A 25,489-nucleotide genomic window follows, 5' to 3' on the forward strand; every position below is an offset into this window, starting at 1 on the left:
ATGCAGTCCCAGAACATCTGCTAACAAGTGTAATTCATCATATGTCATCATCATCCATACAGTACAGTGTGCCACCCCTGCAATAGAGCTGATTTTTTTAAGCAATAATTTCTTATTGTTTTTACGACTGTAATGCCCTTGCATGTGGGAAAGGAGAGCCACAGTCGCCGGTGCACTTTTGGCGGTTTATTGAATGCCGGGAGAACAGTAAAACAAATGAGCATCCTCACGGAAGAGCTGCTGTAGCCTACTTAATATATTATTGGATATGTTACCAAAAAAAGTCTTACATGGCACTATATTTCTAACTTCTGGGTGCAATTACACTCATTTTGTTGACGTCAGTGGAAGGGCTTTAGGAATCTTTACCTCCAGACCCCTCCCACCCCACACCCACTACCTTGCCATTGTCTCGCGTGTTGTCCCACAGCAGCTCAGACAGGCGGGGATCAGAACCCGGTTTGTTCTTTAAGACTCGTGCACATACACATTTCCATGAAAGCATACAATGTGTGAGGCCTGAGAAGTGGCTAAGTAGATATCCACACACGTGGGGTGAGGAATTAAATGTACGACTGACTGCATGGAGGAAAAAAAAAACCACATGATTAACCAGTAACTGTGAAACAACAACTTAAACTTGTAAGCATCTGACATGTCACTAAACTGTATTCGTGAATTGTGAACACAGACCATTGCAGCCATCTAGTGGCAACTGCTAACCTGATTGTGTATGAATGCTGTGAATCAAAATGAAATTGTGCAATTCACTTGTCAGCAGCATACGTATGAAAATATGAGGGTGAGTACTAATGTGAAATATACTTTACTAACTTAATGGGGTGGGTCAAAAGTAGGTACCGACTTTATAAATTATTTTTGTAAGGAGGGACGGAAGGACAGAAGAGACAAAGGACGGAAGGATTCAAGGATGATATAAGAATGAAGGGAGGATGAAACTGTAGGAAGGAAAGATTCAAGAATGGTATATAATAACTTTTCCATTTTAAAGAGTGGTGGAGTAGCGGAACCAATACGGTGCTTCTTGTTTCCCTTCGATGTATAAATGTGACGGGCAGGGCGGGTTCCTCTGAAACTTCAACAACAAACATGGCGCCCGGGAAAACAAAGCAAGAAACGAAAGTCGTTAAAACTACCGCCGCGGACACAAAAAGGTATTTTCTTTGCGTTTCTTATTTCTTTTTTTCTGGGCTCGATTATCGAAAATGAAGAGTTCATACATAACGTTTTCTAATGTATTCGCATCTCAACGTAATTGCAAACTTTTCATCTCTTTTCTGTTTTAAAAAGTGGGAATGATGCTCATAAAACCCACAAGAGTGCAGCTGCGAAGAAACCCTTTTCCCCTGCTTCCAAATGTAGGTACTGGGTGAAATATATGTGGATGTAATTTGATTTTAAGTGCTTCCGCTTACTAAACGAGATATACTGTGTGTTAGACAAGCAGCTGGGTGCCGCTTACGCATCGTCTCGAATGAGACTGCACAAAAAATGTTCGTTTCTGCATGATTTCTACAAGTGTTTATATTTACACTCTCGTTCTTATTTAGCAAAAGGAGTTGGTATTCAATCTCGATGCACGCAGGCTGCTCAGAGGATGTCCGTTTCAGAGGTAGGCTATAGTTAGGCCTGGTTGATAAGGCCTTGAATTTAAGTTCAATCTGATTTATTTCAATAACATTTGGACTTTTTCTTCTGTCTTTCCTAACTTAAAAAAAAGACAATGATGACATAATTTAATTTGCTGATCATCACGTTGCCTTTTGAACCACCCCCCATACAGTGTAAGCCGCATAAGAGTGATTCTGTGAGTTTACCACCGAGACCCTCCTCGCCTAAACCCAGCACTTCCAAAGTAAAAGTAGACTCCCCTATGCGATGCTCCATGGGCCCATCAGCTTTTGGAAAGTGTATGTATTAAATCCATCCATCTTTTTTTTTTTTTTTTTTGCAGGGTACATTCAGTATGAGCAAACGACCATTCGCACTCGTATTCACAAATCTGGTCAATTTTGAGTCGACGTTGAACCTAATGACATGTTTTTGAAATCTGGGAGGAAGCCGGAGTACCTTGAGAAATCACTGTAGGCTCGTACCTAAGAATCAAACTCCTTAACCCCAAAAATATGATAACTATTACTTCACCGCATGTAGTAAATCCAAATATGATGGATATTTGTAAGCTTTGGATACTTTTTGCCTGCTTGATGATAATTTTTCACACGTATCACGTAAGTCCCATTACCAAAACCATACACACATGCTAACTTGAAACGAGACTCTACTACACATTTGACTCATTGCTACACTTCATTGTAACTGTCATTTTTAAGGGATTTTTTTTTTTTTCATAATAATAACAGTTTTGCAATTCCCTTTATTTAGCAAATGGAATCATTGTCCCGTCTCGGTACATGCAAGCAGCTGAGAGGTCATCTCTTTCAAAGGTAATACAATGGATTTGTATGTTTTTTGTTTGGTTTCTTAATAAAATGGGAATATCTGAAACATAGACAACATGTTTTTTACTTATAATAATCAATTATATTTACGTACAGCCTAGTTATATGTTAGAATTACACTGTGGTTATCAGTACATCCCCATGAATGTGATTTCTTCCACAGAGTAACTCCCTCAACAATGATTCCGGAAGTTTACAACAAAAGTTCTTGTCCCCTAAACCCAGCCGTCCCAAATGCAACCCCTCACGATGTTCCATGGTCCCGTCAGCTTTTGGAACCTGTACGTAATGAGTACAAACAGATTTCAATTTGCTAAAATGTGTGTATCAGTTGTTTGTTCCATTTTCAATTAGCAGTAAAAAAAAAAAATCAGAGTTGACTCCGCATGAATTTAATTTCTAATCTATCATCAAAAAGTATTTACAGATTTTTCATACTAAGATTTTAGGCCCGGATCAAAATCCTGAAATGAAAAAAAAAAAAAAACTGGCCCCAGGGCTGAATCTGGTTTTATTTGATTCCTCAAGTTTACATGACCCGGAAGATTGGTACTGAGTATGAGTAATTATGCAGTCCGTTTGCTTGTTAGCCACCATAATCAGTCAAGACCACAACCACGATTCATCAACTGATCTACTAGCCATATTATATTCAGGAGAAATGAAATTGAAATTGAAAACAAAGGGATGGTACAGACAAGTAGCGGGCAAGGCATATCTTCTGTTTCAATGCATGAAGCAGATTATAATAACACTTGAAATGTTTGTGCTCGGTATATTTATGGCTGATTTGTCATTTAATTGAATGATTGCTTTATTTGAACACATTACATATAAACAGAAAATGATAGATGTAAAATTAACCGATGCAATAAATGACATCATTTGACATGTTTACATTTTTGATGGTCGAGTGAAAATGGAAAGAACAAATTCTGATCTGATTTGCGAAACTGAAATGTTGAAATGGCCGCATTGCGCCACTTTCAGCCAAGGCGTCACATCAGGAAGAGCCTTCAGTCTTACGAAGGACGGTCCTGCAGTCGACCTTCTCTGACGGACACTGCTTCCGGCCTGATTTTGATATTTCAGCCATTGGAGGTAAACTGAGTAGCCCGTGTCCTCCTTCCAAATGAGACTCTCCTCTTATGGTGTTCTCGTCCCTCTCGAAGGTAAAACGGCGCACCAAAGTGCTGAAGAGACAAAGAGGAGCCAAGACGACGATGATAAGAAATGCATCGAGATGCAAGCGTGGCCCTTGGCTTTTATCACTGCTAAGGTGAACGCCTGACAGGCTGTCGGCCATCTTTGAGTTTGTGCTTTTTTAAAAAAAAAAATTTTTTTTTTTTTTTTTTGTTTTTTTTTTTTTGAGGGCGGGGGGACAAATTGTGGCACGATTGACTGGTTGTTTGACTTTAGATGGCGCATAACATGGCCAAGCTGAAGCCCGAGGCAGAGGCGAGGCTGCTGCACATGATGGACGAAGAGGAAGCGTTGCACAGCGAGATGATGGAGAAGAAGCGGCAGTACCTCCTCAGGGAAAAGTGGAGGCGGGCCGATGAGCTTCTGGATTTGCAGGTCAGGAAATCAAAACCTAGCGAAAAATAGAGTAGCATTTTCAGTTCCACTTTTTAGCTTGTTCAACTATTAGCACTGAGTCGTGAGAGTTATTTTCATCACTTTCGATCGGTCAATAATGTGTAAAAGTCACACCTATGCTTTTTGAGATTTTTGAAAAAATATGAAATTCACCGAAATGTGACTTATGAGGTTTTGGCACGACGCCAGCGATATAAAAGTAGGAATATGGATGTTAGCTTTGTGTGCTAACTACAAAAAAAGTGCGTAAAGAAACAAGACTGCTTCTTGAGAATATCACAATTTATAAACTAAAACTATGGCAGATACGAGTACAGGCCGATCAGTATCAACACCAATTGTGGAATGTATCCCCAATTTCTCAATCCCAAAAAGGGAGAGAGTGCCAGTAATGCAACAAATATCACAAGACTCTTGATGAAATTTGAATGGAGTGGGTGTATTTCCCCCTCGGGCCATACTTTTCCCTCACTCCCCTGGTACACAAACACGAAAAATGACAAAGAAAATGTAGCTTTGAAAAATACAGACCGGGAGGCAAAATCGAGCATTGATTTGATTACCTCATATTTGTGTTCTCGTTCTTCTTTTTTTAATTTTTTTTTTTTTTATATTATTAACTTCTTTGAGCACCTCACCACATTTTTTATTGCTTATTGATTCATCTTCAAACGATGTTGTCAGTGTGTAATAGTCATCTTCTGATTGCCCCATCAGATTTCTGTTTTGACTCCTGCGTCAGAAGCTGTCAAACAATTCGCAGAGCCATACAAGACTTTGGCCTCAGCTGTAGACACCACCCGACACGTGCTGCCCGTCAAAAACTTCCACATTGCCGGTGACGAGCGGGAATTTCTCGGTCGGTGATGTTTTTTTTTTTTTTTTTTAAATACTTTCTCTGCAGCTAGAGAAATATACAGTAAACAGAGATGAATGTAAAATGGGATCATCCCCCTCTAGGTAAAGCAGAGGCTTGTTTGAAAGAAAGCGAGATGCTTCTGAAAGACTTCCCGGAGGGAGATCACGAGGACAACCGTGTCGCTCTGGAGTGCCTCCGAGACATTAAGAGGGACTCGGAGGACATGCGTGAGCAGTTGCCTGGGTGAGTCCTCGAGTCAAAGACTCATGGGGTTGTAACTCATGGCATTTCAGTGCCTGTCCACCCACAAATGTCAAAAGACGCCATTTGTGAGCTGCCATGTCAGTCAATTTGACTTTCTAATGTCACTAGAATATATCACGTAAATTGTTGGGTTGACACTGACTGTGCTTTTTGTAAACTAGCTCCTTTTTGCGCGCAGACATGTTGTCAGTGCACTTCAAGAGGGGACATGTTTAAAAAAAAAAAAAAAAAAAAATCTAATTAATCACTAAAATTTAATTAATGGATGAAATCAATTAATAACTCATCCTTACTTGGAAGTGTCTAAAAAAAAGAAAAAAAGCTTGAATTAGCCTTTTTGAAATTGTGTCTGAATACACAACTGGTGTGTACACAATTAATTTTATCTAATGTCCATTTGTCCAGGCTTCACATACTTTGTTTTACCCAATATTTTAGATTGCTTTCCGAACTGCTGGAGCTGTCATCGCTGCATTCCTGTCGCACCGTCTTAGTGCAGCACGCTGAGGAGGAGGAGAAACTGGGCTCTCCCAGGGTCCTGGAGCTGTACTGCCCAAAACGGTGACAGCGTGGGAATATATTGTACATTTGCTATCCACGACCAGTTTTTTTTTTTAAATAAATAACAAATTTACTCAAATTACCTATAATTATTTGATTAGTTATCAATGATATTGTTCTACGTGAAGACACTGAATTTTATCAGTGAGCTTAATTTAGAGCAAGCCCATGTGTAACTCGTGGTCCTCAGGGGGGGCAACTTGGTACCTGTGAGAGGTAAACAGCAAGATTCAAGGTGTTTTCTTTAAAACTTTGGAGCTTCAGTACAAGAGTGAATCATAAAGTATCACAATGATTAGAAAACAGATCAATGTCACTATGCAGCACTTTAAAATATATATCCATACACATCTCAGCCAGTGTTAACATTTTCAATTGATCACTTCTACAACATTCCTAGATCGCAATGTTCCAATGTCACTGGTGAGAAGTTTTTCAAACATGCCCGCGGGCTAATCAGGGTCATTGGGGTGCCCGCATGAACCCCTGGTCTGGTTGTGACCCACTTTTATAAAACTCAAGAACAATAAAGAAAATGTACTGTTAAAAAAAAAAAAAACGCCTCTGAAAATATGTATATCATATCCAACTCATACACACGAACATAGTAGTCCATTAAGGTAAACACAATTAAATGAAAAGCAGTGAATCCTAGAGTGTAGAATAGTTTCATAACAGACCAAAGCTATAGAAAGAAGAAACTGCTGAAGTCTTGACACTTAGAGTAGCTCCCTTGGCAACTGTAGCAATTTTTTTCCATTTTTGGATGACTGCACATGTTCTTATGGTAGGAGTCTGTAAATAAATCGAACCCGCCTAAGAAAAACGCCTCGCCTGTTCATTATAAACAGTGGTACAATAACATACAGTACACTCAAAAGTTTTGTGCTGTTTGGATTTGTTTGTCCACGTGTTCATTAGCAGGCTGTTTCCATGATAATGGAGAATGAAGAAAAGAACAGAAGGGGGTTCGGCGTTGGAACTTGGACAGTTCCAATGTTGACTTACATGGTACAAAAAACAACAACGTATCCCGTTCGCTGTGTGTACTCATATCGGCGTGAAATATTATAAAATGATACAAGTCCTTTGCAGTACTGTATATGACATAAATGATACAGACAAAATATAGAAAATATACTTCGCGCCTTAGAATTTGAATGAGGTGGGTAGTGGTGAGGCGGATTTGTCCAATAGGTGGCAGTGTGCGCCTTCAAGTAATTGCTGTGTACGCCAAATGAGAACGTAGAATAAGTATTTGTAACCCAGTCCCCAATGAACTACGGCGGTGTTTCTCGAAACAAGTGAGTTTGTACTATATTTTCACACCCAAATTGTGTTTATAAACCACAATGTCATTCACTTGAAGCCTCACATGCTACATATATGAATACTTCGCACGGCTATATACGGTGACGTAGTAGAGTCGAGTAGGCTTTGGTCGCTTACAAGCTTGATTCTCGCTAGTAGTAATAACAATGAAAGCTAGGAAACGGCTGTAAATGATTTAATAACGTTTAAATGTCCAACGTGGATAAAATGCTGTCTTTCAAACGGAGCTAGTTAAAAATATGATGACGAAAGCATGTGCACGCACCTGCCTGAGAAATAGTTGCAAAATGGCATGTCCTGAAAGGAATATGACGCCTATGACACTGTAGCTTTGTGAAAAATAGGTAACAACAACAAAACACATGGGTGGTCTAGTGTTTAGCACGTCTGCCTTACGTGTCACTGTTTCTGGAGTGGATTCAAATCCCAGCCCACTCTGGAACTTCCTGTTTTTACTTGTTGTCACTTTGTTGTCACTAGGTTGTTAGGTTCACTGAAGGCTAAATTGTTGCTGGATTTGAATGGTTGTTTGTCTATGTGTCCTGTGATTGACTGGTGACAAGTGCAGAGTGTATCCCGCCTGTCGCCCCAGTCAGAATTGACTCCAGCTCACCTGTCACTCTGACTACAAGTGCTATAGAAAATGGATGGATAATGCATTGGTTATAGTGTCTCAAGTGTCGTTATGTTTCCCCCAAGCAGCTCCACCTCCCTGCGGAATGATACACCAGGACGAGGGGAGAGGAGATGGCGGAACCAGGGACGTGGGCAAGGTCGCGGGAAATCCCACATGAGAGAAAATGTCAAAACTGCGCAAAATGGAGACGATACCCTTCCCAGGGGAGTCTGCCAGACCATGTGTCCGGCGGAGGAGCTGCGCAAGCGAGAGTCACAGAATCGCCTGCACCGCTTCGAGATGGTGTCGGGCACGGAGAAAGACCGCAGACCCCGAGCTGACCCCCTGCGTGCTGTCAAGGAGTATTCCAGACCGGCGGCTGGGAAATACGCTGCCAACTCCGCCGACCTCCGCCCCCCCGCTGTGTTGATGAAAACTGTGTGTTACCTCATTGACGAGGTTGCTGCATCTCCTCATCTGCATCCTTGGACTGAGGCTAGTAGCTTTTCCATTTTGTTTAGTTGCTTATGGAGTTTAAAGCGCATCTCTGCTGATGTGAACTGCCTGCACTAACAACATGCCTGTGAACAGAAAGGCTCTAGTTTTACAAAAGCACAGTCATAGTTGCAAATTTAGCCATTTGGCCGCTATATGTAGTGACTCTTGTCACCCCTTGAGTGATTTTTCAAAAAAGTGACTATTTTCCCTCTAAGTAACAAGCAGTATGATCAGAAACACATTCTAAACGCTAAACATGAATTTTGCATATATGTTGCAGGTGTATGGCTTTGTTTTCGACCGCCTGCGCAGCGTGAAGCAAGACATGATCATCCAGAGGGCGCACGGACCGGACTGCGTGGCTGTTTTGGAGCGGATGGTGCGCTTCCTCATGTACGCTTCGTACCGGCTCTGCGACGAGCCTCTGCGACTTTTTGACCCTCGCATCAATGACATGCACCTCCAAGAGAACCTGAGCTGGTTGCTGAACTGCTACGCGCACGAAACCGGGCCGCATCCCAACCAGGAGGAATTCCAGGCTCTCGGTTTGCTCTATAACGTAGGTGGGTTGCCCAATTTTTCTGTAAGTAATAAATCCTGTCATACGCTTCTGTGGCCACCACCTGTCACATAGGACTCGATCTTAGCTGCCCCATAGAACAAAAATCCAATATGCATTTACAACGTTTTTGGTACCCCTCCTTAATGAAACATAAACCCACGGCGGGCACAGAAATAACTTGAGACTGACAAAAGTAGTAATAAATACACAATTTATGAAAATCAGAAATTTCATTTCAAGGGAAAGTCAAAGCAAACTTTTTTTTTTTTTTCAAGAATATGTTCTATGCAAGCCCACTAGTTGCAACGGGGCATTCTGATAAATGCGTTTGTGGAATAAGTGTTCATCCACCCGTTTTTAGCCATTTCTGGCCATTTTGTCTTCTGTCGACTGAAAATGACATCACGACTGCTCACAGCGACCAATCACAGCTCAGATTCAGAAAACAGATCGGCCGTGATTGGTTGTTGTGAGCAGTTGTGATATCATTTTCAGTCGACAGAAGACAAAATGGCCGCCCCCAGAGATGGCTAAAAACGAGTGCATTTTGCTGCTAAAATTATATTCCACAAACGCAAAGTTAATCAGAATGCCGTGTTTCAACTAGCGGGCCTGCTGGGAACATATATCTTTGAAAAAAATATGTTTGGGCTCTACTTTAAATTGTGGTTCAACAGAATTATGGACTAAAGAAAATTAGAAAGTGGCATCCGTCGTCGCTTGTGCCAAAGGGGACTTCATTATTTTATATATTACGTTCGTCAGATTCAAGTTATTTTTCTGACACGCTGTGGGGTTTTCTTTCATTAACAGAGAGGTACCAACAATTTCGTCCACATGTGTTGATGCATAATATATAAGGCTCACCCCGAATAAGGATAAGAAGCATAGGTGGATGCAACCGTCCAGTAGCTGTTCTATTTCTCCTCAAATCACCCCAAGGTTCCCCTGGAGCCATGCAGCACATCATGGAGCTTCCAGCACCACTTCGCCGCGCCCCCGCCGTCATTCTGGCCGTCTCCATCAACCGCTCCTTCCTGGAGCGGAACCCGGTGCGCCTGCTGCGCTCCGCGCGCCGCCTCAGCTTCCTGCAGGCCTGCGCTTTGCACCGCCACGTGACGGCCAGCCGCAAGGACCTGCTGCTCGTATACAGCCACGGCTACAGCAGCCGGAACTGCCGTTTCCCGCTGGACGCGCTGTCCAATCTTCTCGCCTTGGACAAGAGTCTGACGAGCGCGCTGTGTCAGGCGTGCGGCGTGGAGGTCAACGCGGACGAGCAGGTGGTGTTCTCCAAGACCGCCTTTGCTGAGCCGGAACAAGGGAAATTGTGCTGCTCTCTTTATCACCACATGACGGAGAAGCAAGAAGACGTCGCGATCGGCAGCATCATTCACGGGTGTGTTTGACAAAAGACGTGATGCTTGTTGCCAATCTTGTTATAAACTACCGTCACGTTCATTAATTTATTGTTCAATTCATACTTGTATAGCATCATTCTTATGTTTTTATGCCAGATGTATTTGTAAAGCACTTTTATATTAAAATGCTCTTTTTAATATGAATGTTTTAGCGTTAGGTTTTCAGCCTCAATAAAAGTTGTACAAATGAAGTGTTTGGAGTTGGTAGTTACTCGGCATGTGAGGACTCAATGGACTAGATCTAATCTTGTAATATTACAACTTTGCAAAGAAGTCTGACGCTACGCTTCAATTCTGATAAGATTCCCACTTAAAAAAAAATGATCAAAGATTTGTTTTACTATTAAAAATGTAATCGGGGGAATTTGCTTTGTTGAAAAAAAACGCTACTATAGCTGAATCTTGTCTTTGATCTCATATTTCTAAAAAAACAAAAACAACCAAACAACTTCTCATCTGATTTTGTTGTAACTCATTAACTGCCATACATTTTTAGACCCTCTTTTACCCTAACGTCTGAAAAAAATTTGAAAAAAATATATCAATAAGGGACAAATTTGTCTATGCCAGGAATGATGTAAAAAAGACTATTGTTATGAAAAAAAAAACCCAATAATACTTTTCTTGAATCAAGATGTATTTTTAACGAAAAACGCTTAAGAGAACGTCATTTTTTTTTCAAAAGAATTTAAGATCAGTTTAAATTTGTGCTATGAGAATTAAGCCATACTTTGTTTTAATTTTTTCAAGAATAAAGTTAATATCTTCGGCAGGAAAAAAATCTTTAGATGCGTGTGTGTGTAATGTATACACTGTAATATAAAAAATGAGAATACCTGGTGCATAGTATATATTAAAAATGTAACCGAATTGAGCTGAAATCGTAGCGCTGTGTTTCTCCTTGTCAAAACTGCACTGTCCCCTTCTATCCACGCGGTGGCAGTATAGAACTACCACACTGTTCTCTGCTACCCGAGAAGGAAACAACTACTTAACCACATTTTTAGCATTTACCTGCTTATATTTGTTTATTTAAAAAATATATATCCTTTTTGCCACCTCTTTGAGTGACCGTTGTTTTGCTTCTTTGCGCAGCAGAATCAGCTATATCCACACACAAAAGCACGTGTGTGGGGAAAAAAAAGTTGCAGTGGGACGCGTGTGCGTGTTAAGTGTGCGTGAGATTGTCCAAGTGTGTGCGCCCGTCCCTTGCTTTGCAGGCTTCAGTCAGTCCCGGGCAGTGAAGCAGAGAGGATCCCCTCGCTGAGCTTCATGCTAACCTGAGACTTCTCTTTCTCCATTCGACCTTTTTATCATCATCTTCTTCTTCTTTTTGGAGTTTTCATTTGTTCTGCGGTGAAGTGGGAGAACGCTTGCCAATTTTGTAATGCTGAAGTCTGAGCAAAGGGAAGCGGGGCGGCTGAAGAAGCCAAGGAGAAGGCACATGGGACAAGGGCACCACTGATGATCTTTGCAATCGAGCCGTCGCGAGCAATGAAGAGACTGAAGGGTTTCTAAAAAAAAAAAAAAAAAAAAAAAAAAAAAAAAAAAAAGCACCGCTGATCACATTAATTGTTTTTTTGGGGGGGGGGTGGATAGGAGGTGGGGGCCACATCCGAAGCCCACCTCGCGGCGAAAATGTTGCGTTTGACAGCTTTGAGCCTCATTGGGTGGACTTTGTTCATGAGCAAAGTGAGCACGACTGCTGCACAAGACAAGGGGTAAGTAGCTTACATCTTTATAATTTTCAACCCCCCCTCCCCCCCCCCCAAAAAAAAAAAAAACTTGGTCGTCATAATGATGGAGTAAGGAGTATTCAAGGGGGCCTATCCACATAAGGGATACCATCCAAGTGATACTACAATGGATATAAAAAATTAAGTAGGCTTGCACAGCAAGAGGCACACTTCTCGCAAGACCTCAAATAAATACTCGTCTGATCAGCAAAAGCCTTTTGGGGATTTATTTATTTAATTATTCAAATATTGGTTCATGGGGGGGAAAAAAGAATAGCTCAAGGCAAAGGGCACTTTTCTCATCCGGGGCAAATGGATTGGTGCTTGAGCACCGCTAGGGATGTATCCGTGCACATGCCTGAATAGTCATGTTTTTGGAATGCATGAGAAAGTTAAGTACCCGAAGAAATCTGCAAACTCAGCCAAGATTTGTACCAAGAACCTGTCTCCTGCAAGGCAGACCTGCTAACTACTAGCGCAACGTGATGCCCGCATATGACCGACCGATTAATCAGAGGATATCGGTTCTTAAAATTTGCAAAAATCAGCAGTTTTTTCCTTTTTCTTTTTTTAACATTTTTCTTTACAATAACACATTACAACATATGACAAAAACATTTTGAGATAGTATCAGTACGCGGCCATCACTAAATATAATGACATTTTAAAAATAGATTTGAATGTTTTTCATTAATTGGCTGATTAAATGTGTTATCAGAATGTTTGAACACAAGTGTTCTCAAGTTTGGGCCAAAATGAAATCTGAAATGAAACTGTTACCAGGGAGAAGGCCACGTGACTCCGTATATAAGCACCTGATCCAGGTGGGCTCATCCGAGGGTTGCTTTTTTTTCTGCCCATTGTAGATCAAACGCGTCCATTTCTTGTTTTTTTTTTTTGGTTTTTTTCTCCCCCTCCAGAGGATTTTCTCATGACTCGCACTCTCAAGCTCTCAGGAACTGCACTTGCCTCTGGCTGTAATGCCGCAGCGCTGTAATGCCAACCACCTGATCCTTCTCTCAGGCATGCAACAGGGTGTGCTCACTCCTAATTTCAGTGAGTTTGGGGGGGGGGGGGGGGGCAGCGGAGGCAGCCAGTGGGCTTATATGGGACTTAGGGCTAAATTGAAATATGAAGAACTGCACAGGCTACTTCTGAAACTTTTGGGGTCCAGGGATCCCTGTAAGGAGAAACCAAACAACCATTCACAGTCCCATTTATGGAACTAGTTGCCTGTCAATCAAATAAGAAAATACTCCGATGTAATACAGATTGAATGAAAAGCAACAGTCGTTTTTAATCACAGCGCCATCTGCTGGATATGGTGGTTTTAGCCCTAATGCAAAATGGCCACTGGAGCCCCAACTCTATGCCAGATGGCAGTCAGTCTTTCATCCAAAGACTTTAATTAGTCGCCCCCTTTTTTTTTTTTTTTTTTTTTAATGTTCCAGCCTGTTTTTGAGCATCAAAGCTTGGCCTTTGCACTGTGACCCCAGTGACGGGCCCCCTTCCTTCAATTAAACGTCAGAACGAGTGTGCGGAATCTTAGCGGTTACCTTGTTGCAAACAGACTTCAAGGTTGTGGAGGGCTGGCTGCCGGACCACCCAAACGAATAATTCCAGAGAAATAAATGGCAAAAGTAAAAGTACAGATACTTGTGTAAAAATCCTAAGGGAAAACTTTAATGAAGCCAAAAATACAAGAGTGAAGACTCTAAAACTAAGATCTATGATCTTACATATAAGATCTAACCACGAGCTAAGATCTAAGACCCGGCAAGATCTCAATCAGTCAAGCAAGCTAGCTGAAAACAGACGTATCGATACATTTCAAAGTGAAACGATTCGGTTCGATTTGATGCACTCGCACTTTTTTTTTAATTAAAAAAACGTTTTTCCGGTTTAAGCCGGTTTTGGTTATACACCTAAAAATTGAAAGCACATATAGTCGTACGGGTCGGGAGGAAGGGGAAACGTAGTTGTCCGCTTCCTGTTCGATTTGCAGCAAAGCGGCCATTCTTGCCGTTATGTTGCCACGAGCACTTCAAGTCGCAGAGGCCCGAATCACTCTCACACTCTTGAGCAGAAATGTATCAGCAATCATTTTTGGGCCAATGAATTCTAACGCTTTCTTCCGTGTCCGCCCTCCATCCCGCCCACCGTTCTCTCCTCTAAGCGGCTACTTGGTGGCCGCTCCGTCCGTGTTCCGAGCGGGCGTGGAGGAGAGCATCAGCGTGACCATCTTCAACGGCAAAGCCGAGACCCGTGTGCAGGTCCAGCTGTCCGTGAAGGGACAGGCGGTGGCTCACGGCCACGGCGCCGTGCTCGGTGAGAACGCCTCCTCTTCACCGTCTTCCATTTGCCGAAACATTTAGGGAAAGTCAATCGGATATTATTACATAGGAAGAGGACCTAGAAAAAAAAAAATAGTCGATTATTAAATCACCATCGCAATATACCGTACAGTACATTGATGTTCAAAATTTCTGGGTCACTTTGAAATGTCCTTAGTTTTGAAATAACTCGAATGCATATCTACCGTATATAGTGACTCCAAACTTTTGATCGACAGCGTATAGCATATTATTGCATTTTTTTTTTCATCATTTTGTTTTTTTTTCCCCTTTTTTTTGGTATAACAATAATTGCACATGCTAATGATGTTATTGTTGCGTCGCCTTACAAATTATACAAAGTCACACAGCCCAAAACAATCAGTGTTACGTTTGAAATCACAACATGGGCAACTAACATTTTTCTCCTTTTTTTTTTTTAATAGACAAAGGCACCATCAAGCTGAAGGTGAGTCCATCAACCCATAAATAATTTTTGTGGGTTCCACTGCATTATACTGATCGGTCTGTTCCGTGGGATTGCTACAGCACAAAGTAAAGCTTTTTCTCGGTTTTTGAGATGTAATTCTACAGCACTGCAAACTCCAACCGGGACGATCAAGTTTGAGTAAAATAGAGTGATGTCGATTGTGTCACCATGGCAACCCAAAACTAGCGACTGCTGCAGAAAGTGCGTGTGAATTTCTGAAAAGCTGACCCTGAACTTTAATGCTGCGAAGTTAATTGAATTGTCGAAAGGCTGACGGACACTTCGATCGAGAAATGTGGGAGGAGGACGTCAATATGGAAAATATTGCTTAATTTTTGGATTTCTTGGGGAATGTGGTCAATAACGCCATATGGACTTTAGGTGCTGAATTACCTGAACGGTTTGACGTTGAGATGGTATAAACAGGTGTGGAGAAGTTAGGAATGGGTTGAAGCGATTGAGAAATTTGGAAGAAATAGAACGGGAGGGGGGGGGGGGGGGGGGGGGATTGGACTATAATACCATATAGTAATGTAATAAAACAACTTATTGTATGTGTGAATTCACAGCATAACAAACACTTGAATCCTTCCCCCATTGACCTAATTTGCTTTCGGTAATCCTTTGTTGTGCGTACGCACCGCCAGGTTCCCTCGGGGCTGAGAGGCCAAGCCCACCTGAAGCTGTGGGGCAACCGTCACCTCACAGAGGGGGGCTACATCTTCCACAACTACACCACTGTCACGGTGGAGAGCAAGGGCACAGCTGTTTTCATCCAGACTGACAAGCCCGTCTACAAGCCCAAACACAAAGGTTCTCCTCTGATAGTGCACCCATCACATAAACTTTCTCGTTTTTTTTAAAAAAGGCTTTTTGAATAGGGATCAATCACTATACGTGTATTAAAAAGAAGCAGTCAAGTTGAACTAAACTAAGAGGTATTTGGTAATTGTATCCTCCTGCATGAATGGAATGTAGCAAATTAAATACTGTGGAACAAGGGTGGGCAAAGTACCGGTCAGCCGATATGTTCTTTTGTTCACATATACAGTATATATATTTATATACTGTAGATAGATGGATAACATCATCTATTAAGCAACTTGACTTTCATCACATTATAGTCAATTACAAAAAATCTTAAATTCGTTCAGCATTTTGTAATTATTTTTTTTTGGGGGGGTTAATACATTTACTTCAGGGATGGGCAACTTAATTGGTGGAAGGGGCTACAATTTTTCATCAGTGCTACTAGGGGAGCACATAGGACCACACGCTTCCTAACCAGATTTATATATTCATATTTTAAATATGTACATAATGTATACACATGTGCAAAATATGTGCTCTGAACATATTTCATTTTTCATAATACATTTCTCAACGAACGTATGAAAGATCCACGACCTTAACCCGACAACAAACAATTTCAACAATACGTGATTTTTTTTTTCTAGCATAAAAATTGCCATTCAAGGACAGCACAAAACTGCTGAACAGCAAACTAAATCATTTTGTGCATTTTTTCACAAAAATCAACTCAGTCCAAATTTGAGTATTATTGTCGAACTATGTTTTTCCTTTTTTAAAATTGTTTTTTTCTTCCGTTTTTTTTTTTTTTAAGACAGGTTATTTTGTTCTTAAAGCGGAAGCCAACCCAAACATATTTTTTTCAAGAATATGTTCCCAGCAGGCCCACTAGTTGAAACACGCCATTCTGATTAATTTTACGTTTGTGGAATATAAGTTAAGCAGCAAAATGCCGTCGTTTTTAGCCATCTCTGGAGGCGGCCATTTTGTCTTCTGTCCACTGAAAATGACATCACAACTGCTCACAACGACCACACACGGCTGACCTGTTCTCTGAATCTGAGCCGTGATTCGTTGTTGTGAGGCAGTTGTGATGTCATTTTCGACAAAAGACAAGACAAAAGAAGACAAAATGGCCGTCCCCAGAGATGGCTAAAAACGAGTGCATTTTGCTGCTTAACTTATATTCCGCAAACGTTGTTTAATTTTTTTAAAACAATTTTGTTACCTCATCTAGCCCATGTGCCAGTTTAAAACAATCAAATGTGGCCTTGACTAGAGAACAGAACAGAATCCTGGATTTATAGGCTCCATTATAAACAAACCATGTTGCGTTTCTGTGTCCTCAGTGCTCATCAACGTCTACACGGTCACGCCTGACTTGAGGCCCGTCAATGACAAGGTAACGCTCGTTTTCATTTCACCTTTATTGAAACGTATATTGTGTCAATGTAAAAAAAAAACGAATCACTTTTCCCCCTGTGTTTACTTGCGCGCGCGACGTTTGCGTTCCCACCGCTAATTAGTGGGGATTAAGCTCGGTGACCTGGGCCTGCCCGGGTGCCGAGGCATGTACAGTACCTATTTACAGAAGCCCAGCTTGGCTCGTTTCTCCTGGAATGTTCGAACCAAATATACCGCACAACTGTGTTTGTTGATGTTCGGAGCTGCCGGTAAAAAGTTAAACTGTTACAGCAGGGGTGGGCACACCTTTGTGCTCAAGGGTCAACCTTTTGTTTTTGTTGGTCAGTCTTAGATGGATAAGATAAAAAATTTTTTTTAAAAAGTACTGTATGTAGACTTGATTATTTTAATAATAAAATAATCATTCATTCTTATTTTTAGTGTCATTTATAATTTATGAAATTTAGCTCGTCAACTAATTATTTATACAAAATATGAACAAAATAATGATTTTAATGTGCATGTAAAAGTTACAAAAGTTAGTATTTACCATTTATTTGATAAAATAATTGTACAGTGTATGTTTGTTACAGCTGCAGCTGAAAGCGCTATACGAATAAAGATGTGTGTATAATTTTTTTTAATTTTATGATTTACAATAAATACCCATACTTTAGCCAGTTATTTCATTAAATAAATAAATACACTTTCAATGTGCATGTACATTTTTGATTTGATCTGTTGAATTTCATTTTTAACAATAAATACGTTCACCAGTTATTTGATAAAATGAATAAATATTTGTTCAATGTATACGTACAATTGTTTATTTTATTTGTTCATCAAATTGTATTTCACAATAAATGTCAAATCACATGAGTGTAGTGTTTTTTTAAAAAAACAACAACTCTTTAATACAAACATGCTTCAGACAAATTGATTAACACATTTAATCAATTATAGATAAATAATAAAATACATTTTGGGGAGGAAATGCAAATGTTTGTAGTTTAGCATTTTTAATTTAATGCAACAAATAGGACAGTACTCTTGATGATGTAAATGCTCTATAAACGCTCTTCATTGTTTTGATCTCATTTGTAACCTTGTCTGCTTCCCCCCCCCCCATTGCTTTTTGCAGATTGAGGCATACATTTTGGTGAGTGGAGTCAGGTGGGACCACCCAGGGCTTGGCACCGGCGGGGGGGGTTCATGTATCCGGTCAGGGGCAGGACAGCGGCAGATTACAGAGCTAGAAAAACAGGGAAACTCACCTCGATAAGTGTGGAAGAGCGCAAGTATAAACACAGCATGAAATCGAAGCCTCATCTTCACCACGACTGAAATGTTGCAAAATCAAGACAATAGTAGACGATTGGGAATGAATGAATACAATTTCACGGAACAAATATTGGAATTTAGACTATTCCCTATATATGATGTTTGTGTATTTTTCTTTCAGGATCCAAGGGGATCCAGGATGGTGCAGTGGAAGGGTCTCAAATCGATCTGCTGCGGTGAGCCTTACCTTAAAATCGCTTTGACTCTTTGTCATTGTTATTCTCAGGCGAAATTAATAAGGGATTTTTTTTTCATGATAAAAAATTGTGCGAAACTTGCATTCCAACATTTGCGTTCAGCCCCCAAAGACAGTTTCACTGAGCAACTTGAAATTTGGTAGGCGTGTGCCCATCATGAGATGACCGGCAAAGTCTCATGAAGGCATGTCCGAAAAAGCTAAGAAAGTTTGCCGTTTTGGTACATTTCCAGTCGGCTCATTTTGGACATTTGCAGTCCTCCAAAAACCAACTAGTCCTGCATTTTTGTACGATTGTCATGAAATTTGAACCCCCTAAATGAGACCAATGTGTGAAGCGATTGAGAAATTTTTCACAGACAGATGTCAGAGATGCTACAATATGTGTACCTTATTTTCTTTACCGTGCTAGTTAAAAATAGCAATTTTATAGGTGTTCAAATACATTCATAATGTGTTTAAAAAAGCATTTTTTTTTAATCGTCATTTCCTCTGGATAATAGAGTAACATGACCGTACTGTCAAATGTGGTGAAAAAGTACATTTTCCGGGACCCTCTGCTGGACACGGTAACGCTTATCTTGGATTAAAACCAGAATCGTCTCTCATGCAGGGATTGTCAACATGAGTTTCCCTCTGTCTGACCAACCCGTGTTTGGAGAGTGGTTTATCTTTGTGGATGTGCAGGGCCACACGTACAACAAATCATTTGAAGTGCAGAAATACGGTGAGCACCATTTCAAAAAAATAAATGAATAAAAAAAAAAAAAAAAGGAGAAAAAAAGACTTTGATTCCCCCAAAAACAATAGGTCAACAATAACAATATGTCTAAATAGTGTTCTGCTTGTCTCACAGTCATCCCCAAGTTTGAGTTAACGATCGATCCACCCCGCTACATCCGCGATCTGAACACATGTGAGCAGGCCACTGTGCGGGCTAGGTAAGTCACAGAACAGAAGAATTTCCAAAAATATGAACAATGTCAATACACGGCTACAATATACGCTTCATGTAACACCTCGCATGTATCGACAGGTACACGTTTGGAAAAGCAGTGTCGGGGAAGTTGAGCGTGAACATGACGGTCAACGGGGTGGGCTACTATCGTCACGAGATGGGCCATCCCGTCATCAAGAACATGGAGGTCAGTTTTGAAATCAGGAGTGTGAGTTAGTCAGAACTGTGAGGTTATACAAATTGGAACGGGGAAACGACCTCTAAAGTCACACAAAACCATGAACTAGCTAGCACATTGTTAGCTTTTTCTCTAGCTTTTTTTCAACACAAGAATAGGTGGTTAAAGATGAATCAACCGAAACTTATTTTTTTTCAAGAATGTTCTATGCAGGCCCACTAGTTGAAACTAGGCATTCTGATAAATATTGTATTTGTGGAATAAGAGTTAATCCACCCGTTTTTAGCCATCTAAGGGGGCGGCCATTTTGTCACTTCTGGCGACGGAAATTGACATCACGGTCGCTCGGGGCTCAGGGAATGAACAATCACAGTTGACCCGTTTTCTGAATCTGAGCCATGATTGGTTGTTACCTGATCCCTGAGCGACCGTGATGTCATTTTCAGTCGACAGAACTGACAAAATGGTCGACCCCTTAGATGGCTAAAAATGGGTGGATTTTGCTGCTTAACTCATATTTCATATTAATCATATAGACTTGTTTCAACTAGTGGGCCTGCACAGAACATATTCTGGAAAAAAAATGTGTTTGGGTTGACTTTTCTCTGATTGACAGTACAATAACTGTGAGCAGAAATATCGCAGTATGACAGTATTGAAATTACAGCTCTAAAATGACTATTTTTTCAACTATCGGGTAAATAAAAACATCACATAAAATGTATAAAAGTAGAGTAATAGTACCAGAAAAATCATAGTTGAACATATCTTGGATTGGAACAAAATGCAAAAGAAATTCTTAGTTGGGTGTAAACAGGAGCAGATTTAACGATATTTAAAATGAACCTTCGACAGCGTTAGACATTAATAGTTGGCCTTCTTGTTTGGAAATGAAGGATTCAGATGAGCGCAGAGGCTGGGCTGCATTGTGTTTGTTTACGGAATGCGGCGAGAGAGTTGCACGCCCTGTCACCAAATATATTTTATGTGAGAACCTAAATAATCGTCCCCCCCTCCCCCATCATATTACATAACCGCCCCCTGGTATTGATTATCATTTTTTATGGCGGATAATTAGTTTGGAACAAAAGTCAGAGACAAAAAAAATTGGCAAGCTTTGGTGGGCCACATTTAAATGACACGGAGGGCCGGATGCATTCCTTTTTTTGGGGCTTTAAAAGATGTCCCCAGATGCCGAAATAACTACTATTTTCACACATGAGTTCCATAAAACCGTTAGCGCTGGGATGTCGTGTTGGACTCCGACGTCACCAGAGTCCCGCTTTGCTTTTGTCAGATGAAAGGCTCGGCCAATTTCAGCCTGTGTGTCGGAGACATGATGCCCCTGGATGTGGCCGACCACTTCAGGGGCACCGTCAGCATCTGGGCCTCGCTCACCAGCACGGACGGGAGCCGGCAAACCACCTTTGACGATTCCACGCCGGTCCATAAGCAGCTCATCGACGTTAGGTACTCCAAGGACACGCGTAAACAGTTCAAGCCGGGTCTGCCTTACAAAGGGAAGGTAAGACGCACAATGGCGGCATTTCATCCATCGGTGCATGAATTTACATTGTGAGTCCTTTCCCCCCCACCTCCTCTCTTCGCTTCTTTTTAGATCGAAGTGACTTACCCTGACGGGAGCCCCGCCGAGGGCGTGAGGGTTCGCGTGAAGGCCGAGTTGTCCCCCAAAGACAACGTCTACACCAGCGAACTGATCTCCGAGGACGGCCAGGCCACCTTTGAGATCCCGTCCATCCCAACCGTGGCCCAGTATGTGTGGCTCGAGGTTGGTGGCCTTTCTTTCTCGAGTCATTGCTCATCACGACATCAACCCTTCATTTTCTCAATAAAGTGACGGACCGCCATTATTTGCTTTGTCACCTCGTCGCGTCCACTTTTGTTTACGGTTGAGGGCAGGCTTCCTTGACTTTTTTTTTTTCCGTGCATCACGTTTCAACCTGTCCGTAGACCAAAGTGACGTCCATCGGAGGCAAGGCAGTCGGAGACCAATATTTGCCAAGCTACCTGTCCATCAGCAGCTGGTATTCTCCCAGCAGTTGTCACATCCAAATCCAGAGTCCCGGCGCCCCACTCAAGGTTGGTTTCTGCTTCATTCACATACTTGCAGGGATGAGTTACTGAAACTCCTCTCACGTTGCTGAACAACATGTTAGCAAATGGCTCGGTTTAGCGCGTACATGTGCGTCTCAGGTCGGCCAAGAAGCAGAAGTGGCGCTTAAATCCACGTGTCCCTGTAACTTCACCCTACACTATGAGGTGGCGTCCCGGGGGAACATCATCCTCTCGGGCCAGCAGCCCGCCAATGCCACGGCCTCGCGCCGAGGGAAACGGGCCACCGTCACCTTCGACAAAAATGTTCACACCACTCACTCGCCTTTGTCTGCTTCAGGTAAATAAAGTGTTCCCTCGCGTCATGGTGGTTCGTCGTTTGTGATGTTGGAAGGGTTTTTACAGTAGAGTTATGTACTGTCATTCCCTTGCATGCGGGAAAGGAGAGCCACGGTCGCCGTTGCACTTTTCGGCCACAGCTCACGCGCAGACTTGCTGACATCACATGCCACCCCACCAGGCCCCGCCTCTTAAAGCGGAAGTCAACCCAAACATAATTATTTTCCAGGATTTATTTTAAAATATACTTTTTTTGGAATAAGAGTTAATCCACCCGTTTTTAGCCATCCCTGCAGGCGGCCATTTTGTCACTGACATCACAACTGCTCAGGGCTCAGATAACGACCAATCGTAGCTCAGCTTCAGAAAACAGGTGAGCCGTGATTGGTCGTTAGCTGAGCCCTGAGCAGTTGTGATGTCGTTTTCAGTCGACAGAAGTGACAAAATGGCCGCCCCCAGAGATGGTTAAAAAACGGGTGCATTTTGCTGCTTAACTCAACTTTCATATTAATCATTTTGCCTTGTTTCAACTAGTGGGCCTCCATAGAACATTTTCTTGAAAAAAATATGTTTGGTTTGAATATCTAACATAGAGACACTACAATGAATACTGTATTTTCTGTGCTACAGTATTTATGTTTTCACTTATTGGGTGTGTGTTTGAATATGTTATCAATATGGTGATAAAACTTCGCAAGACTCGAATACGGAGAAAAATATGCGCTTTTTCGATGAAAAGCCCCGTTTGGCCGCTGGGCGCATAATGTAAACCTAGCTAATGTTTGCTTCTTGTGTTACTCAGGCCCTGCGTCGCAAACGGAGATGGACAGCTGCGTGTCGTATCTGCGCTTCACTGTCGCTCCCACCATGGCGCCACTCAGCCGTCTGCTCGTCTACTACGTGCGGGAGAATGGCGAGGGCGTCACAGACAGTCTGCAAATTTCCGTCCAGCCCACCTTCGAAAACAAGGTTTGCGCCTCCGCTCATTGCTACCATGCCATGACGCCGATACACGATTGCAAAGCGGTTCATTGAATTTCTCCCATGTGACCCCGAAAAAAAACGATGAAAACAGATATCATAAGATCAACCTTTTTTTTTTTTAGGCCGGTGCCGATTCCGATATTTGGCTAAATAAAATTCCGGTGCCGATTAGTTCAAAATATAAATGAATAAAATAATTTATTTTGGGGTCTTTTACTTTATACTTTGTTCTTTAGTATCTGTTTAACGGTTTTGGGGTGATATGTTTGCATGTCATTATCTTTGTCTTATGTTGTAATGTATTAAAAAAAGTACCTGCATTTGTAACCATTATATCGGCCGGTCCCTAATTGCGAGCAGACATCATAAAAAATACACTAATTGCTGACATATATACACCAGAGGTAAAGTTTCAAACAAATCCCAAGTTACTGCGGTAAAAGTCAGGCAAGTCACGTCAAGTCCTCACTAAATTTTGAGTAAGTGGAGTCAAGTCATTGCTTGGGTGGAGCAAGTCATAAGTCGAGTCACACACTCTCGCTCAGTCACAACATATTTTCGCACATTAGTCACTGCACAATCTACACCTGTGTTAATTTGTTGTACTAACAGTCTACATATTGCCGAATGCTTTGAATTCTCAGTTAAACGCATAACTGGCATGGAGCTTGGTTAACGTTTGACTTGCTGTCAGTGAGCAAAACTGCGAAGTTTAACATAGCTAACCTGTTTTTTTTTCTAAGTTTTACAATGAAAGCTTGAAGTTATAGTTGCCATTCTCTTTGTTGAATTCAAATAGAATGACCTAGGGAGCTCTCACTATGATATTTGCTTCGCGACGTGGCCTCGCTACTCTGCATTAGAGCATACCGGTGGGTTGCCAGATTTGCACACATCACGCAAAATGCAAAAAAAAAACAAAAACAAAAAAAAAAACACAACGCTCTTGAAAATGCTGATTTTTCAAATCGACACTATAATTTGAGTCTAGGTCAAGTCAAGCCTCATGAATAGGAATGTCAAGTCAAGTCTTTCATAAGGTTTAGCCAAGCAACTTCCAAGTCCTTAAACTGGTGACTTAAATCTGTCTCGTGGCAATTTATATGACTTGAGTCTCATAGCTCTTGTGTTCAATACTCAATAAATCTGGATATCTGCATCCAGGACTTCTAGTATAAATCCCGAACTAGCTGAAAAATAGATTATATAAATTGATGCTTAGCTATAAAAAAAAAAAAAAAACATTTTTTTTTTTTTTTTTTTACAGGTAAAGCATACGTGTTAGAGGCGAACCCCTGCGCCAGCTCCGTGCACTGTGTAAACCCAGTAAACAAACAGCTGCGCTGGCCGGTGTTAGCTGCTAAGTTCCTGCCTGCATTAGTTTGGAGTTAACTCCCTGAAGTATTTACAGCTCCCTGGTATGCCATTGCAACACTCGGCCTGTGTGCTCGCCGGAGGGGGGAGCCGGGGGGAGATGTTGCAGAGGCGTGACAAGACAGAGGCCGTACAGGGCCGCAGGCAGATGTGTGGGGGTCGTGACAGGAGAGGATGACAGGTTGCGCCATGGTGAAAGGAAACCAGCGGAACCCATTAACTGGGGCTCATTTTCGAGAGGTTTTGATGCGGGGAAAATGTACACCCCACCATTCGGAGGTTTTCATTTTGACAAATTACTATGGCAATCCCGCCCATATTTGCGGTGCTTTACTCCCAAATTCACCTTTTCGCATTTCTTCTCTTTGCCCTCAGGTGGCAACGCCGCACGAGGAGCAAGGGCTATGTCCATTGAATTGAAGCAAAAAATTGGGCAAAAACCATTTGATTTATTTACATTAGTCATATTTGTTTTATGATGTAAGGAGTGCTTTTTTTTTTTTTTTTAATAAAAAACACATACAAAGATTTTTGTTGGCATCACTGTTTTTTTTTTTCTCTGTTGTCTGCGTTGCAGGTGTCCGTCTCTCTGTCCACCAATGAGTCCATGCCAGGTGACCCGGTGAGCATGCACATCCGTGCAGCGAGAGGCTCCTGTGTTTGTGTGGCCACTGTGGACAAAAGCCTTTACTTGTTGAAGCCGGACTTCCAACTCAGCCCGGACAAGGTTGGTCCTCGGTTGACAGTATGACTGAGAGACGACTTTTCGTATCTGCAGCTGCATCTCAATAATGTGGTAGAAAAATTTCATTTCAAGCATCTTTGGAAAACGTGAAAAATCCTGAAACTTCCTTTTGGGTACAAAACGTAAAAGACCTTTTGGCATTCAAAGTTTGAAAATTTGAATATTTTTATTTTCTAGAAACAATTAGTACCATTAGATTGATAACACCTGCCAATAATTCTTATACTTATCACAGTAAAATGAATTTATTTTCAAAAGGAAATTCAGTGGGCTGTCTTCACCGTTATTAATCAGCTTACCGTACATGATAACGATCCATATAACCGAATTGCACTT

At 41.5% G+C, this 25,489-nt stretch overlaps 3 protein-coding genes across 3 annotated transcripts in view; all 3 read left to right on the top strand.

The window, feature by feature from the left end:
* The first annotated feature begins 946 nt into the window (after positions 1-946).
* Positions 947-5,845, top strand: haus8 (HAUS augmin like complex subunit 8). The gene is made up of 13 exons (XM_086048356.1): positions 947-985; positions 1,080-1,175; positions 1,312-1,379; positions 1,572-1,633; positions 1,805-1,931; positions 2,407-2,468; positions 2,647-2,764; positions 3,474-3,584; positions 3,656-3,762; positions 3,903-4,061; positions 4,800-4,941; positions 5,043-5,184; positions 5,644-5,845. Exons 2-13 carry the CDS (start codon positions 1,111-1,113, stop codon positions 5,768-5,770), a joined length of 1,290 nt encoding a protein of 429 aa, XP_085904482.1. The 5' UTR covers positions 947-985; positions 1,080-1,110; the 3' UTR covers positions 5,771-5,845.
* A 1,160-nt stretch (positions 5,846-7,005) lies between these two features.
* On the top strand, positions 7,006-10,383 carry sac3d1 (SAC3 domain containing 1). Its single transcript, XM_086048357.1, has 4 exons — positions 7,006-7,070; positions 7,798-8,209; positions 8,493-8,775; positions 9,717-10,383. Exons 1-4 carry the CDS (start codon positions 7,042-7,044, stop codon positions 10,178-10,180), a joined length of 1,188 nt encoding a protein of 395 aa, XP_085904483.1. The 5' UTR covers positions 7,006-7,041; the 3' UTR covers positions 10,181-10,383.
* A 978-nt stretch (positions 10,384-11,361) lies between these two features.
* Positions 11,362-25,489, top strand: part of cpamd8 (C3 and PZP like alpha-2-macroglobulin domain containing 8) — a 46,737-nt gene continuing 32,609 nt past the window's right edge. The window contains 16 exon segments of the mRNA XM_086047987.1: positions 11,362-11,913; positions 14,105-14,256; positions 14,708-14,730; positions 15,399-15,564; positions 16,911-16,963; positions 18,107-18,124; positions 18,428-18,482; positions 19,116-19,229; positions 19,359-19,443; positions 19,539-19,647; positions 20,936-21,163; positions 21,257-21,427; positions 21,610-21,738; positions 21,853-22,051; positions 22,853-23,019; positions 24,986-25,135. Coding sequence (XP_085904113.1) covers positions 11,831-11,913; positions 14,105-14,256; positions 14,708-14,730; positions 15,399-15,564; positions 16,911-16,963; positions 18,107-18,124; positions 18,428-18,482; positions 19,116-19,229; positions 19,359-19,443; positions 19,539-19,647; positions 20,936-21,163; positions 21,257-21,427; positions 21,610-21,738; positions 21,853-22,051; positions 22,853-23,019; positions 24,986-25,135 — 1,902 coding nt within the window. The 5' untranslated portion in view covers positions 11,362-11,830.

The sequence above is a fragment of the Filicampus tigris genome, chromosome 12 (assembly GCF_054856515.1).
Source record: "Filicampus tigris isolate MCC_2025a chromosome 12, RoL_Ftig_1.0, whole genome shotgun sequence".
Lineage (NCBI taxonomy): Eukaryota > Metazoa > Chordata > Actinopteri > Syngnathiformes > Syngnathidae > Filicampus > Filicampus tigris.

Coding starts and splice junctions, on each gene's coding strand:
- haus8 (XM_086048356.1), top strand. CDS start 1,111: ATGGCGCCCGGGAAAACAAAGCAAGAAACGAAAGTCGTTAAAACTACC. Junction 1,176..1,311: donor ACCGCCGCGGACACAAAAAG/GTATTTTCTTTG, acceptor TGTTTTAAAAAG/TGGGAATGATGCTCATAAAA. Junction 3,585..3,655: donor TGATATTTCAGCCATTGGAG/GTAAACTGAGTA, acceptor TCCCTCTCGAAG/GTAAAACGGCGCACCAAAGT.
- sac3d1 (XM_086048357.1), top strand. CDS start 7,042: ATGAACTACGGCGGTGTTTCTCGAAACAA. Junction 8,210..8,492: donor ATCTGCATCCTTGGACTGAG/GCTAGTAGCTTT, acceptor TATATGTTGCAG/GTGTATGGCTTTGTTTTCGA. Junction 8,776..9,716: donor CGGTTTGCTCTATAACGTAG/GTGGGTTGCCCA, acceptor AATCACCCCAAG/GTTCCCCTGGAGCCATGCAG.